At 40.5% G+C, this 16,970-nt stretch overlaps 1 protein-coding gene across 1 annotated transcript in view; it reads right to left on the bottom strand.

The window, feature by feature from the left end:
• TJP1 (tight junction protein 1) overlaps positions 1–15,150 on the bottom strand; it is a 116,470-nt gene extending 101,320 nt beyond the window's left edge. The window contains exons 1-2 of the mRNA XM_007450273.1: positions 14,090–15,150; positions 11,651–11,729 (exon numbers count right to left, since the gene is read on the bottom strand). Coding sequence (XP_007450335.1) covers positions 11,651–11,729; positions 14,090–15,150 — 1,140 coding nt within the window. The remainder of the gene's footprint in view (positions 1–11,650; positions 11,730–14,089) is intronic.
• Between the last annotated feature and the right edge of the window lie 1,820 nt (positions 15,151–16,970).

Raw genomic sequence — 16,970 nt, 5'->3', positions numbered from 1 at the left:
GGGAAAGACTTTCTACGCATAACTCAAAGTCTAACAGAAATAAAACAAAGTACGTAAAAAATTTTAAATGTCTGCTTGACCAAAAAAAGAAACACAAATACAAAACACCATAAACAAAGTCTTAAGAAAACTGCAAGATACACCATGAGAGCCAATATCTCTAAAACATAAAGAAATCAAAACCTGCAGAAAAAATTCAGTAGAAAAATGGGGAAAAATACATCACAAAAAGGATATTAAGATTTGAAAAAATGTTCAAACTCAGTCAAAATTAGAGAAATGCAAATTAAAATAACACCAATATGCCATTTCTCACCTGCCAAAGCAGTTGAAGGGCAAGACTGTGAGGCTATATTCACTCACAAATATTTCCAGGGGAAATGCAAATTCATCCTGCCTTTCTGGAGGTATATCTGGCAATACTGGGGCTTCCCTGGTGGTGCAGTGGTTGAGAGTCCGCCTGCCGATGCAGGGAACACGGGTTCGTGCCCCGGTCCGGGAAGATCCCACATACCACCGAGTGGCTGGGCCCATGAGCCATGGCTGCTGAGCCTGCACGTCTGGAGCCTGTGCTCCGCAACGGGAGAGGCCACAACAGTGAGGGGCCCGTGTACCGCAACATTTTTATTGCCCAAAGAAAAAAAAAAAAAAAAAAAAAGTAAATCTGGCAATACCTAACAAAACTGAATGTGTACCTAACCTTCTGACCCAGAGATCCCACTCCTAGGACATCTGTCCTGAAGATAAACCTCCAACAATGTGACTATACATACGTACCAGGTATTCATGGTAGCAATGTTTGTAACTACAATACTGGGAACAACCTGTATGACCAAACTTGGGAGAACGGATGAATAAATTACAGCACATCACAGAGCGGAGTACTATGCAGCCATGAAAAATGGAAGATCTCTATGTACCGACATGGAGCAATTTCAAAGACAGATCGTTAAATGAATAAAGCAAAGTGCACAAATATCAATAGTATTCCACCCTTCATGAAGGAAAGAAGGGAATATAAGACTATATACATGTATCTGCTCATCTGTGCAAAAGAAATATAGAAATGATAAACCAGAAACTAAAGAAATTGCTTACAGAGTAAGTAGGAAAGGGGTGGAAGGGAGAGGGTGGTAAGACTGAGGAAGGAATGCTATTTCTTTGCAACACTGAACTACAGTAACATTTCACATACCCCAAAATAACAAATAAATAATTAAAATTAACCAGGATGAGGAGGTGGGAACCATAATGGAATACAAACAGTAACAGATAAACCTATCTATTACAAATAAATACCACAAGCGAAGAGGATGGGCAGAAAAACACTCAGCTAAGTAACTGTGGAAAACACTATTCTGACTGGATACTGTAATGTTAAAGACACAAAGAACTGTACACAAACACTGTACTTGAGTTAAGTCAATCTGTTTCTCAGAAGGATAGGATGGGTTAACAATCTGCTAATACTGGACAGGTACATGAGGATTAAACAAATAACTGAATATACTGTAGACAATGAGCTGATTTCTCACTGTCAGAGAAAGAAGTTACAAGAGAATGAAGAGTGCTGGATAGGAATCATGGCGTCCATATAAACCCATGGTTTAAAACATACACGTACAGATAACTAGATACATGAGGAAGAAGGGGCAGCTCTTCCTTACAAAGGAATGTGGAAGAAATGAGAGAAATACAAGATCACTATTTTAGGGAAAAAACATCATAATAACTGCTGCAGGCAAGATCAAAGAGTATAACCAGTGGGCAAAAGTTTGAAGAGAAACAATCTCGAAGTATCTTGCCCAAGATATTTATCAATTACAAAGGGAAAAACAGTAAGTACCTCACCAAATGTTCAAGGTTATCACACCAGTAATAAAACATAAATATCACATACCCTTTCTTAATCTGATGCATAACCTCAATCCAATCATGAGACAACACCAGACAAACCCAAATGGAAACATTCTAAAAAATAACTGACCGGTGTTCACTGAAAGTGTCCAAGTCATAAAAGACAGGAGAAGACTGAGAAACCAGAAGGACTGTCACAGTTAAAATGATAATATATTGGATATATGCACAAATAAAATATTAAAATTATTTTCACCTGTTAAACTTTTTGATGTGGTTAACAAAATTTAAATCATGTATGTGGCTCATATGATATTTCTATTAGAACTGCACTGGCTCTAATCACCAATTTTCAGGAAACACAGAGGGCAAGAAACATTGTAACTATGACAGGGAAAATCCAGACCAAGAAATTGCATAGGACAAACAATTCTGTTCTTCACCAATAAAACTGCACCGTGGGTGGAGAGGCCAGAGCCAGAGCCAGATGGGAGAATCTTACAGTCTAAGAGACTTAGGAGACACACCAAACAATCACAATGGGAGGACTTATTTGGATCCTGTTTTTTCTTAAATATATTGAAAACAGAAGTTGATACTTAAGATAATTAGAAACTACATTGACTAAATGGTGGATTTTTTAATTTACAGTTTGTTTTTAAAGTGTGATAATAGTAATATAGTTATTTTTTTTAAAAAAAGAGTTCTTATCTTTTAGAGATATATACTCAAATATTAGATGAAAAGACATGTCTGGTGTTTGCTTCAGAATAACGGGGGAGAAAGAATACAATGGGTAGAAGTACAGATGGAACAAGACTGGCCGTAAACTGACGACTGGACCTGTGAGGCTAGCATGGGGATTCATTACACGCCTCATATACTTCTGTATGGGCTCGAACTTTTTCCACTTAAAAAAAAGGAAGGCAACTGAGGGGACTACAAGTTAATTACTGAATCTAGAAAAGACCCAAACTAAGAATCCTACGACCAAGATGCCAGGCCATTATGCAAAGTTTCCGTGGGCTGGCTCCTCAGCAGCTGCCTCCCCTTCCAGGAAAGATAAGTGCAGCAAGTCCTGGAGATGCACTAGGACCTTCTGGGAGTTTCTTGGCTGAATGTAACCTGGTCTATTACCAGTAAGTGAGCAAAAGAGTGAAAACGGTGCCTCTGGTCCAGGAGGGACGTCAGATTTTAATCAAATAAGCAGCAGACAAATAAGTACAAGTTTTTGTACAGTGAAATACAGGTAAAGCACAGGGAGCTTAAAGCAGAGTTCTGAACTGTTTTCTGGGCTCAGGACAAGGTTCTCGAGGTTTAGTATTGGGACATGGCTATCTGAGGAAGACAGGTCCTCAGAGCTCTGCCTGCTCTGGCTGAGGAACAAGGCAGGCAGGAAGCCCAGTTGCAGCCGCAGCAAAATGCGGGAAGGACCTGTGGGACCAGACTTGGCAGTTCAGGGAATTACAATCATCTTCACCAGCCTCATCACTGACTTGACCAGAGGCACAAAGGAAAAGCATCTCAAAGTGAAAGGACCGGTTCAGATGTATACCAAGACTCTGAGAATAGCTACAAGGAAAATTCCTGGTGGTGAAGGTTCTAAGACTTGGGATGGTTTTCAGAAGAGGCTCCACAGCGACTCACTGACTTGCACAGTCCTGAAATGGTTAAGCAGATTACCTCCATCAACACTGAGCCAGAAGTCAGGGCTGAAGTCACCACTGCAAATGCTGAAATCAACTTTTAATAGGTTGATAAGCACTTGTCAAAAAAAAAAAATTGGCACAGATGCTGGGTGAATGAGGGACAGAAGTGGGGGGAAGCTTTCCAGGTAGAGAAAACAGCATGTGCAAGAGCCCTAGCGTAGGAAAGCACTTTTCATGTTAATTCAAACAATATTTGAGTTTATTATAAGCTAGACACTTTGTTAAGCTCTGCGATGACAGGACATACCAAGATGACCTTTGTTCTCATGGAGCTTACAGTCTAATGGCAGAAATGGATGATCAAAAAATGTCGCAACTGGGGCCTCCCTGGTGGCGCAGTGGTTGAGAGTCCGCCTGCCGATGCAGGGGATACGGGTTCGTGCCCCGGTCCGGGAGGATCCCACATGCCGCGGAGTGGCTGGGCCCGTGAGCCATGGCCGCTGAGCTTGCGCGTCCGGCAACGGGAAAGGCCACGACAGTGAGAGGCCCACATATCGCAAAAAAAATACAACTACGTGTGGAGCAACTCTTGCTGAAAATGACCTGGAGACTCTGGCAGAACAGCTCTTCTACAACCAAGGACGTCAAGAAAGATCTACACAGAGTCTGGTTCCAGACTGGGGGGTGGGGGGTGAGAAGTACCAAAAAAAAAAAAAAAAAAAAAAAAAAAAAAAAAAAAATGTCACAACTGAATATATTATCACAGGCTTAAATAAATACTACAAAGAAAAGAATGAGTGCCGTGAGAGGAACTCAAAGACAAACCTGGCAGGAAGTTCAGTACCCGCTAGGAACTAAAATGAGGACAGCACAGGTTGAGAACAGAGACCAAGAGGGGGGAAAAGATGCAAGGTGAGGCTAGAGCGGTAGGTAGGGGTCAAATAATCCTGTAGCAGCTTACTGATCATATTATGGATTTTGGTCTTTTACTTCTGAAGTCAATTAAGAAGCCTAGGAGTTTTAGAATGAGCATGCGTACTGGGGCACAGGGAAAGGGAGTACTAATCAAACTTGAATTTTGAGAAGATCGTTTTAAAAAGACAGACTGCAAGGGACAAGAAGGGGTATGATACTACTTAGGAGGCTATTACAGGAGTACAAAGAGAAGAACAGAATGTGTGTATGTGTGTATATATCTGTTTTGGAGGGAGGGGGGATGTAAATGGTAGGAAGTACCCATGGAACGAGTGGAAAGATACGAGGTGCTCAGGAGTTAAGAACTAAACAGAATCTGCTAATCGGTCAGGTCATTCACCCTATCAGATAGGTAGCCCAACTGAACCAGGTGCACTAGAGTAGGAGTAGTCTTTAGTCTCTATTCCCTAATTCGTCAGACAAAAGAGTGCACCTCTTACTTAATACTACTGTAATAAAATTTTCGAAAGTATCTCGGGAGCTCAAGGACTTTCTCTGACACCACAACACATCTTGCTGGTCTGGGACTCAACTAACCTTTGTCCAGTATCAAATAAATACATACATACCTAAATATGTAAAGTAAGTAAATGTTTTAAGAGTGCACATACACAGAAATACCATAATTCCTATACACCTCTTCCCTGATATTAAGGTGGGCTTCACTTAAAATGTTTTTATTAAAAGATACAGCCAACATTAACAGCTCACCCTGTTCTGGGCACTGTGCTGAGTGTACAACCACCCTGAGATGGGTCCCTGAGTATACTGTGATCATCTGAGCTGTACAGATGACAACACAGTATTAACTGGTAGACTCAAGATGCAGATTCCAGAGCCTAAACTCACGTAATAAAGTAACAAAGACTTAGGGTTATTCAATGATAAAACTTTTCAGTTCTTATATTGCTTGACCTCTCTCTGTGCAGGGTCTGGCCTACCAACAGACAGGTCCCTCTCTGGAAACTCTCTATTCCCTTGCTGGCCTTTCTCTTGTGTCACTACACTCAGACCACATTCAAATGAAGAGCTTGTATTCATCAAAAGACCATTAAGAGAACTACCACATTGGAAAATATACCTACAATACATATAATCAACTAGCTTTTATCCAAAAAAATAAATAAATAATACAAAGCAAATCAATAAGAAGATAATCCCAAAGAAAAAGAGACAATAGACTCAAACAGGGCATAAACATGCAAAGTTGCTCAACTTCATCTAGTCAAAAAATGCAAATTAAAATCTCCAATGAGATTCACTAAAGACCAACCAGAAAGGGCTAAAAGTGTCTGCTAATACCAAGTATTGGTCAAAATGCAGAGCAACAGAAACTCTCATTCACTGATGATGACAAGTGTAACTTGGTATAATCTCTTCGCAGAAGACATCGTCTACTGAAAGTGAAGACACACTAAACAATCCAGCAGCAATTCCGTCCCCAAATACACCTTAGAGAAAAACGTGCACATGTTCACCAAGATGAACAAGTGTTCATTTTAATAGTGGAAGCATTATTCTTAATAGCCCAAAGTAGTAAACAACCCAAATGCCCATCAATGGTAGAATAAATAAACCGCAGTACATTCACACAATAAAATACTAAACAGCAATGAACATGAATGAATTCATGATGCAACAACACATGAATTTTAAAAACATAAAGTCAGAATAGTGGCTGTCTTGGGGAAAGAATGGTGCTGGCAGGAAGATCCTAACACATTGGTCTTACTGTCGGGACAGTGGCTCACTGGCAGGATAAGGTTATCAGGTAGAGGGCAATGTAGGAAGCTGAAGAGCTGCCAATATTCTACTCCTTGACCTGGGTGGTGTTTACATGGGTGTTCACTTTGTCATAATTCATTAATGTACATGTGCTTTCTGCTCTTTTACATAGGTGTTACGTTTCACAATAAAAAGGTATAAAAAACGAAGTCAGCTCCCAACATGTAAGTCAAGGTAATTTACATAAAATCTGGATTTACAACCAGTTCTGGAAAAAAACGGGAAGATCCAGCCCGCTGTCTTCGCCACCAGCAGCAATCAGCTGGGGCGGGGCAATCTTGGCCTCCTTCAGAGGAGCTCCTGCTCTCTGACCCCACAGCACCCTCTCTTCCTGCTCTCATATGAGTCACGACTCACCTAACACCTAAAACCATTCCATACTCGTCTCCTTGACACTCCTTACAGCACATGAACGTAAAAGCATGTGCATGTGTGAATTATAAAACCTAGAAGCAAGTGAGTCATTAGCCAGAGCAGTAAATTTAACCTCAGATTCCTCACCTATGAAACAGAGGTCACAAGAGTACCTACCACAATTGTTAAGATCAGATGAGACAATGCACATAAAACAGCTAGCTTAGTATCGTCACAGAATCAGCACTCTGTATTAGGAGGCTATTATTTATTATTAATACACATTTCTCATATTTACAACTAGGATGTAAATCTGCTTGCCATGGCCACAGTCTTCTGACTTTATAGGAAATACAGCATCAAAATATGGGTTGGTATATGTTTAATTAAATACTCCAACATGTACCACTGTTTAAAAAAGAAAAACAATAGGGACTTGCTGGTGGTGCAGTGGTTAAAAATCTGCCTGCCAATGCAGGGAACACAGGTTCGAGACCTGGTCTGGGAAGATCCCACATGTCTCAGAGCAACTAAGCCCATACACCACAACTACTGAGCCTGTGCTCTAGAGCCCACGAGCCACAACTACTGAAGCCCGCCACCGCAATGAGAAGCCTGCACCACAATGAAGAGTAGCCCCCGCTCACTGCAACTCGCGCAGCAACAAAGACCCAACAGAGCCAAAAATAAATGAATAAATTTATTTAAAAAAAAGAAAAAAGAAAAACAGTAAATAAATCTTCCAAAGTTTCTTTACATGACACCACTGGGAAAGATTTCTTACAATTATACTTTGAAAAGTACACTTGTGTTTACTTGTTTTTGCCGAACCACAAATTTCTCCCCATCAGGGCTTTCACTGGTCTGATCAGTGTCAGGTAAATGGATACCTATGAAAATACACTTTAAGGTAATGTATTTTAAGTCATAAAAAGCTCTCAAAATTAAAACTGACTTTTCAAGGTAAACATCATATGAACACCAAAAGCAGCTCCCTATTTTTCACAGTTGTTAGTGTCCCAATGCCTAGCCAATACACTTATCTAATTCTTGCCCCTCAGACAAGTATACAACATTTTCCCCCCAAAACCCATAAAAGTCTAATTCAAACTACTTCTTCCAGAAGCCAATCTGACAGTAAGCCCTCCTAAAATGGAAGACTACGAATTTCACCCACAAATATAATGACAGCTAATGAACTAGTCACCCACAATGTCCATCGTCTCACAGACACAACAATGAGCAAGAGAAGCCATATACAAGAGTCCACACCAGAAGATCCTGTTTGTGTAAAGTTCACAGGCAAAACCAGTGTTTATGGAATGCGTAAGTGGTAAAATTATACAGAAAAACTAGAAAATAAGTAATATAGAAGACAAGATATTTATAATCTTTGGGGAAAGCAAGTTATGATCCAGAAATGGCCTGTTAGGGATTCTAGGTGCTCATCATCATTTTATTTACAGTATTTTATTTGTTGCTTTCTGCCCACACCATTAAAATGGTCCACAAGTACAGCACAGTGATGTGTTCACTGCTCTATTTCTAGCACCTAGAACAGTGCCTGGTTCATACTAGGCCAGCAGTGACTATCTGTTAAATATAGAATACAGTTTCAAAAATCCAAATTGTTACATATTTAACAACTGGCTAGACCCTAAGTATAATAGTAACAGCCAGCTTACTGTCCATTTCCCATGTCAGTATATTCAAGGAGTTATAAGTATATAAATAAATTCTAATTATTTTATAATTCTTAACCTTCTTCTCCTATTTAGACATTTACCAAACGCGTCAATGTATCCAGATTCAGTTGAAACGTTTTTTTTTAAAATTAACAAGGGAAAATGCAGAAACTCATGTGTTACAGTAAGCCCAGGCTCTAGATGGGATTCTACCACCTTCCCCAACCAAAAAAGCACAGCAGAGTGCTATGCTCTTATAAGATGACCTGAAGTGTGCTTTTATTTTAAGAATAAAAACTCAAATTCTTTGGATCTTAAAAATGAATTACACATCTCACAACTGATTATTACAATACAGGGCAGCTAAAACCTATAAGCCTTTAGAGGACAGGGATCCAAAACAAAGTGTGCTCAATAAATGCTTGCTGAACTAACAAAAAGAATCTCATTACTGATAACCTCCTGAATTTTAGCATTATGTATTGAATTAAGAGAACAATCATAAATTAAGTTTAATTCAGTTATCAGAAACTGTGTACAAACCCAAAAGATTACTAGCAACAATTCGAAAGAGTGAAAATGCCTACAATAACCAAGAAAAAAATGAACTTTCACTCTTTGGGAATGTACACTATTTTTTAAAAAAAACAAAAAAATACTTCAGCAAATCAAAAAAAATTTTTTTAATCAAGCCAGGAATATGCTAATCTTATGTTCCTAATTAGCATCCATGCAAAGTAATATTCATTCCAGTTTTCACCTCTCTTCTGGGCATGATAAACTAGAATGAGGTCACTCACCAATCAACTCACTTCCCAGCATTCTACCAGCATGAAAGAGTTAAGACTGTTCTAATATATACTGAAATGCACCTACAACACAAATTAAAACATACCTTTTGATCTATCCCAAAGTTAAGGGCTTTCTGAGATTCAGTATTAACACTACATATGTAACAGGGCTTGTTATTAAATCTCAAATGGTATTTTGTGGTATGAATTTTGGCAACATTGGTTTCCTCATATTAAAACAGTACTCTGTGGGACAGCCGATCATTCAGTCCATTATTTTCACACATTTTTAGGATATAACATGAAATTCCCTACCCATGAACTCACCGCACACTTCTCATTATTAAGAATGTATCTGTTTAGGAAGGCACGGAAATCAAGCACCTGGCTAACCCATAAAGAAGCAACCTGAAGCCACTCTTCTCTGCAATAAATAAATTAGGAAGCACTCTAGGTCAGCAGTAGCAAAAGGCCTATTTTTATTGCTGGCTTATATTAGAAATACTATACTGAAACAGACCAATTTCAGATTAAATTCAAAACTTGGTAAACTGTTCTAACTGTCTCTTTCTACAAGATTAAAAGTTAAGCTAAGGAGGTTTTTCAAGATTGTCTTTCAAAAATTCAGAGATGCAAAGCAAGTTCTAGTCAAATATTTCAGAAATATCATACTAGACATAAACTATCTTTTAATCTTATTTAACATTTGATCAAAAACTCTACGAATAAAAAATAACTCTGCTTGTCCCATGGCTGGTATCCAGCCCTACCACGTTCCATCAGTGCTCGACCCTGAGTGCGTGACTGGCATGGAGCCTGCAGTAAGCTGTGGCTGGGCGGCCAGGGACCAGTGGCACCACACGTGGATTTACAGCCGGACTCGTAGTCTTTCATTAGATTGAATTTTTATCATGTCAGAACTATGTCAATAAACAGGATTACACTTCCAATTTTGTCACCAAAATTATTATTTTTAATGACACTCTCCTTAGCAGCTTGGTGATCTGTCTTGTTTATACTCAGTTTTATTCTTAGAACTGTACTGAGTTTACATTTGGTCTCTAAATAGAGAAAAGATTAAAGAGCAAGTAAAAGTCAGAGCCAGTACATTGTTACCAGAAAAAAAAAAAAAAAGGAGTGAAACTACTGTAATCTTTCTCTTTCAAACCAAACAGGAAACAGTACTATATATACTACATTACAGCTCTCAAAGCCACAGATCGGTTTTAACCTCATTATTTGTTGGTGTGGATGGCTGACCTCCACTATCACTCACTAGTGGGTAAGCACTGTAGATTTGAAAAGTACCTAATGGAGCTGTCCTAAAATGAACTTAAGAGTTATAAATGCAGTCAGGATTATCAACCAAGCACATAAATGACAGGTTTGACCACAAGCATCTACCATGTCAAACACACTAACATAAAAAATTAAGTCTTTGCCTTAAATACTATAAAAATATTTCTAGTGAAAAACATTGTACAAATTTGGCAGGTAAAGAAAAATATTACTACAGTGAAGCCCAATAAACGTTGGTACACACAATTAGTGAATTCTCATAAAACAGAGTGAGTTTTTAATTTACCTTTAAAGCAGTATAAAGCAAATACCAATCACTAAAACAGAGTGAGTTTTTAATTTACCTTTAAAGCAGTATGAAGCAAATACCAATCACTAAGTACCAAAATTAAAACTATGTCATAACAGCCACTGAAGACACAATTCCTATCTTATTATAAGGACTAATTTTGTAATTAGTTTTGTTCATTTAGCTTTATTCTACAGTTTTTAACTTTCAAATGTTCAGCTGTTAAGGAAAGTTCATTGTGCCTTATTTGATAACTATAAATGAATTCCTAAGAAGTGGTGTAAATAATTTCCATACTAAACTACATTATAATTTTACAAATAATCAACCAGGCGAAAAAAATTCTGTTCCTGAGACAAAATGGAAACTTTTAAGCAGCAAAATCTAATAAGCATACATGTTACATTTTATTGCTTCCTCTGAAGTGAAACAGCTTAAAAATCCAGAAGCCACTGTACTTGCTTCAGCCACTTTCTGTGATTCAACAAATGGAAATGTTCCCAATTATTCATATCACTTTCTTACATAACTAAACAATTCCTTGGTGAGACAGAGAACCGCCCTCAAATTCCTGTTTTCAACTTTTGAATCATTTCATATCAGGTACACTAGTAATTCTGTTTGCAAATTCAGATGTATATCTGAACTTTTCCTTTATTACTTAAGTTAATACCATGCACTGAGAAGCCCTTTCTAATTTAAGTATATATTTTTAAAAAGCATCCTACACTTTCTTCTAGTATTTTATGATTTATCTTCTTTGCACTTTTTCAAACATTTCATTTGGATTTTTTTTTCGGGGGGGGGGGGGGCCTAAAATTTTTTTTTTTTTTTTTAAAGAGGATAACCAACAGTCCCAGCACTATTTATTGAATAATCCATCCTTTCTCCAGTAATCTTCCATGTTATTTTTATCATGCAGTCTCAATTCTCCCTCTTGCTGGCTAGGTGAATTTAGGCAAGTACTTTATCTCTCTGTGTTTCAATCTCCTCATCCATAAACTGGGGAATAACAGTAGTGCTCACTTCATATCGATACTGAGAACTACATCAGTTAATTCATGTTAAGCACTTAGAACAATAGCTGACACACATTAAATGCTGACGATCATAATCACTAAAACCTCATAAACACACAGATGTTTCTGGACTCTGTGATTCCAATGTCTATTCCTGAGCTAAAAGACTGCCTCAAATTACTTTGAATTTATAACACATTAGGTTTTCTAATAAGGTATTCTTTTTCCAAAAATTTCACGGCTATCATCCATTTATTTTATCAGATAAGCTTTCTCATCAGTATGTCAAGTTTTCTACAATACTGCACTGGAATTCTATTTGGAATTGTGTTAACATTTATACACCAACTCTAGAAAATTTGGCATATTCTACAAGAGTCACTCTCCCCCAGTCAGAGAGTATATTTTCTCATCTCATTTACTGATGTTTTATGTCCTTTAAAATTAGGTAAGTTACCAACAACTGTTATATTTATTCCTAGGTACAACCGTTTTGGAGGAAGATTTAGTGGCGTATATCAGAATTTTAAGTGCACATACCCTCTGACCCAGAAATTCCACTTTTAAGAATATGACATACAGTAATACTATATAAATGCAGATATAAAAATATAAGGCTACTTATTACAATAAAATCCTGGAAACAAATTAAATGTCTATCAGTAAGGCAATAATGACCTGCAGCATATTCATGGGATGGAAGAATATTCAACCATTACAAAGAACATAGAATCAAAGGTACTGGTTTTGAGAAGAGTTCTACAAACTATTATGCTAAAAGCAAGAAATGCAAGCTGCAAAATTAATGTCTTCACTTTTTTTTTTAACTGGGAAGTGGAGGAAACAAAAATATACGTAAAGTATTGAGTACACAGCCTGGTTCTTATTAAGCATTTTAATCACCTTACAAAATTAAACGTGACTTGGTTGGTTGAATACTATTTCATTTCATCTATCTTTTACAGCCTGCCTTGCTCTACATAAGATTTAATGGTGGCCCCATAACACAGCATTTCAGAAAAGTAAGCTTTCAACTGACATTCTACTCATAAATATTTAAGAATGCAAACGTCCCTAAAATGTAATGTTTAACTAGTGACATTTTTCAATATGCCATAAAATCTCAACACCATGATTCAGGAGAAAACGTATGACTCCTTCTAAATCATCATTTTACCATGGCAATCTCCTGAAAACTTACTTCTCTCCATACATGAAATAACCTTTTTAGAGTGTGTGGTCTTGTATATTAAGTGCCAGAGATCACAGTGCAGGAACACAGTGACATTCTCTGTAATATGGAAACAAAGCCTTTCCTCCCAAAAAAAGTAAATAATGTAAGCTTATTTTAAAATCATGCGAAATTCTGCCTTTTATTCTAAATCTTTAGATTGTTCTTAATCAGTGTACGGTCAAAAAGGTACACATGAAAGTTTTCTTAAAGAGAAAACACTAAATTCCTTAGAAGAATTTATTCACTACTAAATGTATCCGCTAACTTCTGCCAGCCAGAAAACAAGGTCTTGAGATCAGAAACTCCAGGGCCTTATTATACCTGGTCCGAGATACTATGAATAAACATTTCAAACAGAAAAACAAACCAAAAAAATCAAACCAGTACCTGCGTAGGCACTTTGATACTGTTTGAAGTAATGAACTGATTTTTAAGGGAGAAGATTTTTACTCTTCACATTTCTGTATTCCCGCAATCGTTTGAAAGAGCAGGTACTACTTTATGGTGAAAAAAGTTAAAATGTACAAAAGGAGAGGAGAATATTAACTGATTTTTAAGAACTTCAGGGAACTTCCTTGGTGGTTCAGCGGTTAAGAATCCACCTACCAATGCAGGGGACACGGGTTCGAGCCCTGGTCCGGGAAGATCCCACATGCCTCGGAGCAACTAAGCCCGTGGCTCACAACTACTGAGCCTGCGCTCTAGAGCCCGCAAGCCACAACTACTGAGCCCACGTGCCTAGAGCCTGTGCTCCCTAACAAGAGAATCCACCGCAATGAGAAGCCCGCGCACCGCAACAAAGACCCAACGCAGTCAAAAATTTTTAAAAATAAATAAATGTATTAAAAAAAAAGAACTTCAGCTTTTTGATGTCATATACAAATTGGTTTGAAAGCACTGAGAAAATGGCATAATACTTCAAAGCACATGGAAAAATTGATAGGAAAAAGTGTTACTTTTTTGAGGAACCCACACGTCTTTGCCAATTTTTATTGTTTAGAGTTCATCCAATTGTCCATTTTTAAGGTTATATTGTGGTACTTCTGAAAGTTTAATTCAAACTAAACTATTAAAAACTGTTAAAGAGATTAGTTTTTTCAATGTTTCCTTAAGTAAATAAAACAGAGTTAAAACAACAAAACTCCAACCTACTCCACACGGGCTGAGTGTTTGCCGTCCCAATGTCTTGTCGCGGGCGCGCGCATACCAGCGACAGTGACATCAGATCGAAACCACACGGTTTCGCCAGGGACCAACCACTCCGGCAAAGACAGCAGCCGCCGCCCACCGGGGTGGCTCCGGCCCGACCTCCGCTCCCCGCGCCCGGCTTCCCGGCGGGACCTGTTGCGCGTTCCCGCCCGCCCTGCTCCCTCCCCGCGCAGGAATGAGCCGGGGACTGCCAGCGACGCCGCCGCGATGCACCTGCCTGGGCCCCAGCCGTCCCCACCCCCGGCCGGCCGCCCGCTCCTCGGGCCCCGGCCCGGCAGCCAGCCCGCAGGAGGAGGGAGACGGGCCCCCGGCGGAACGGGGCCCCGAAGCGCGCACCTTGGCGGCCGCGGCCCTGGCAGACATCTTGTCTCTCCGGTGCCACACGACACTCCTCGGACCCGAGACTCCTCGCCGCCAGCCACCGGCTCCTCACGCAGCTGCCCAGATAAACATCTCCCGGGAGCGAGCGGGGCGGGGGCGCCGGAAAGGCCCGGCCCACGGGGAGGGGACTCAACTAGGACAAAAGTCCGCGCCGCGCCAGCCCCGCCCGGGGCTCCCCACGGGGGGCGCCCGGCCGGCACCTCCCTCCGAGCGCGGCGGCCGCAGCCCCGCCACCGGCACGGGCCCGCCCGCTCAACGCTCGGCAGCACCGAGCCCTCCGCGGCCCGCCTGCCGGCTCCCTGCGAGCCGCTTCCGCATGTAACTTCCCAGGAACGAGCTGCAACGACTGGACGTGGCGTCGGCGGGCTGAGCCGGCGCCGGCAACCACGGACAGCCACGCAAACCTGCCAACCCGACCCGGCCCACTGAGCATGCCCGGCCGGGGGGCGGGGCCGGGGCAGGGGCAGGGCCGCGCGCGGGAGGCGGGGCCGAGGCGGGGGCGGGGCCACGAGGGCGAGGGGCGAGCGGCTGGTCAGCTTCCTGTCCGGGCGCGACCCCTGTCGCGGAAGGAAAAGCCCAGTTTCCGAAGTGGCTTGGAGACGGAGTTTCCTGTTTGTTAGCATCACGGGTCAGGCGGAAAGCGCCCCGGAGGAACGAGCCTCCGTGTACCCAGCCTTTGCGACTTGAACAGAGACACACCTGGCCGCGGCCCCCGCCGCTCGCCTGCCTAGGCCTCGCTGTGAAGTGCGTCCTGGCTGTCGTTGTGGACGGATCGACTGCCCCGCGGACACTGGTCACGGGCACCAGGGGGCTCACGCACACGAGGCCTCGATATAGACCCAACACCCCCTTCTCCAGCCAGTACAGACATGGATCCCAAAAGCATATTTTTGGCATAAAAAATGTTGAAATTCTTAGTGGCGAGAGAAGGGGAGGCGCCCAGCAGAAAAGGCTGCGAGGACGTTCGGTCCACGGTCCGGCTGATCAGACCGCAGTGCAGACGCCCTCGCTAGACACCAAGGGGTATTTAAGAAACCTTTCCCGCCCTCATTATTCTACACTCTGTAAAATGTAAAGCTCTTCACAAATGTCAGGAATTCTTAGTAACATTAAATGGTAAGCTCCTTAAAAGTACCTAGTATAGGGCTTCCCTGGTGGCGCAGTGGTTGCGAGTCCGCCTGCCGATGCTAGGGGACACGGGTTCGAGCCCTGGTCTGGGAAGATCCCACATACCGCGGAGCAGCTAGGCCCGTGAGCCACAGCTACTGAGCCTGTGCATCTGGAGCTTGTGCTCCGCAACAAGAGAGGCCGCGACAGTGAGAGGCCCGCGCACCGCGATGAAGAGTGGCCCCCACTTGCTGCAACTGGAGAAAGCCCTCGCACATAAATGAAGACCCAACACAGCCAAAAATAAATAAATTAATTAATTAATTTTAAAAAAAAGTACCTAGTATAGTGTCATAAAAGGTACATGAGAAACAGAAAAAAGCAGAAACATCAGGTTTTAAACGATGGTTTTTCTCTAGAATTCAAACTGTATGAAAAGATCTAACTTACCGTAACCAAGAAATATCTGTATATCATACATAAATATCAATTAAAATTTCAAAGGAAAATACCATGCATTTTGCAACCTGAAGCTATGGAACTAGGAAAAAAAGCATTCTGCAAATCAAACCCTTATTCTTTCCTTTTATTTCCCCATGCACAGAAATGGTTACAGTCACTTTTGTTTTAAAGTCATGTTGGATGTGACTTTTGTTTTTGGACGAAGTATTATTTATTCTTTTAGGAACTGTAATTAAAATTCCCTTATGAACAAATGCTATTTTTTTTTAATTGTGGTGATATTATTTTCTTATTTGAAAAGGTGGCTGTGGAAGACCTTCCACATTATTAGTCTTCCCATTTAATAAGATGTGCAATCAGCATGACCTGCCTAGAACTAGACATCGTACCTTTAACAGACCTAAACCTAGAAATGTTATCTACAAATGCACTGAGACCTTTCCTCTTTCCTCATTTGTCACTCTTCATCAAGCCTACCGTATATAAGTCAAATGCTAGATTACATAATGATCTGTCAAAGATCTAATACATCTGATGGCAATTTTAGTTTATTTTCCTTTTGCCATGGTTTTAAAAATAATGAAATCAAGCAAGAAATTTAACCTTGAGAATACTACGCTTTAAAAATTACATTGATAAAAATATTTCAATGAATAATAGTATACTTTAAATTTTTTTTCAATGGTAGTTATAATATCTAAAGCTGTACGAATGGGAGAAAATATTTGGAAATGAAGCAACTGACAAAGGATCAATCTCCAAAATTTACAAGCAGCTCATGCAGCTCAATATCAAAAAACCAAACAACCCAGTCCAAAAATGGGCAGAAGACCTAAATAGACATTTCTCCAAAGAAGATATACAGATTGCCAAC

This window comes from Lipotes vexillifer, unplaced genomic scaffold, assembly GCF_000442215.2.
Source record: "Lipotes vexillifer unplaced genomic scaffold, Lipotes_vexillifer_v1.1 scaffold688, whole genome shotgun sequence".
Taxonomy (NCBI): domain Eukaryota; kingdom Metazoa; phylum Chordata; class Mammalia; order Artiodactyla; family Lipotidae; genus Lipotes; species Lipotes vexillifer.
This window is presented reverse-complemented; position numbering and strand designations above follow the sequence as displayed.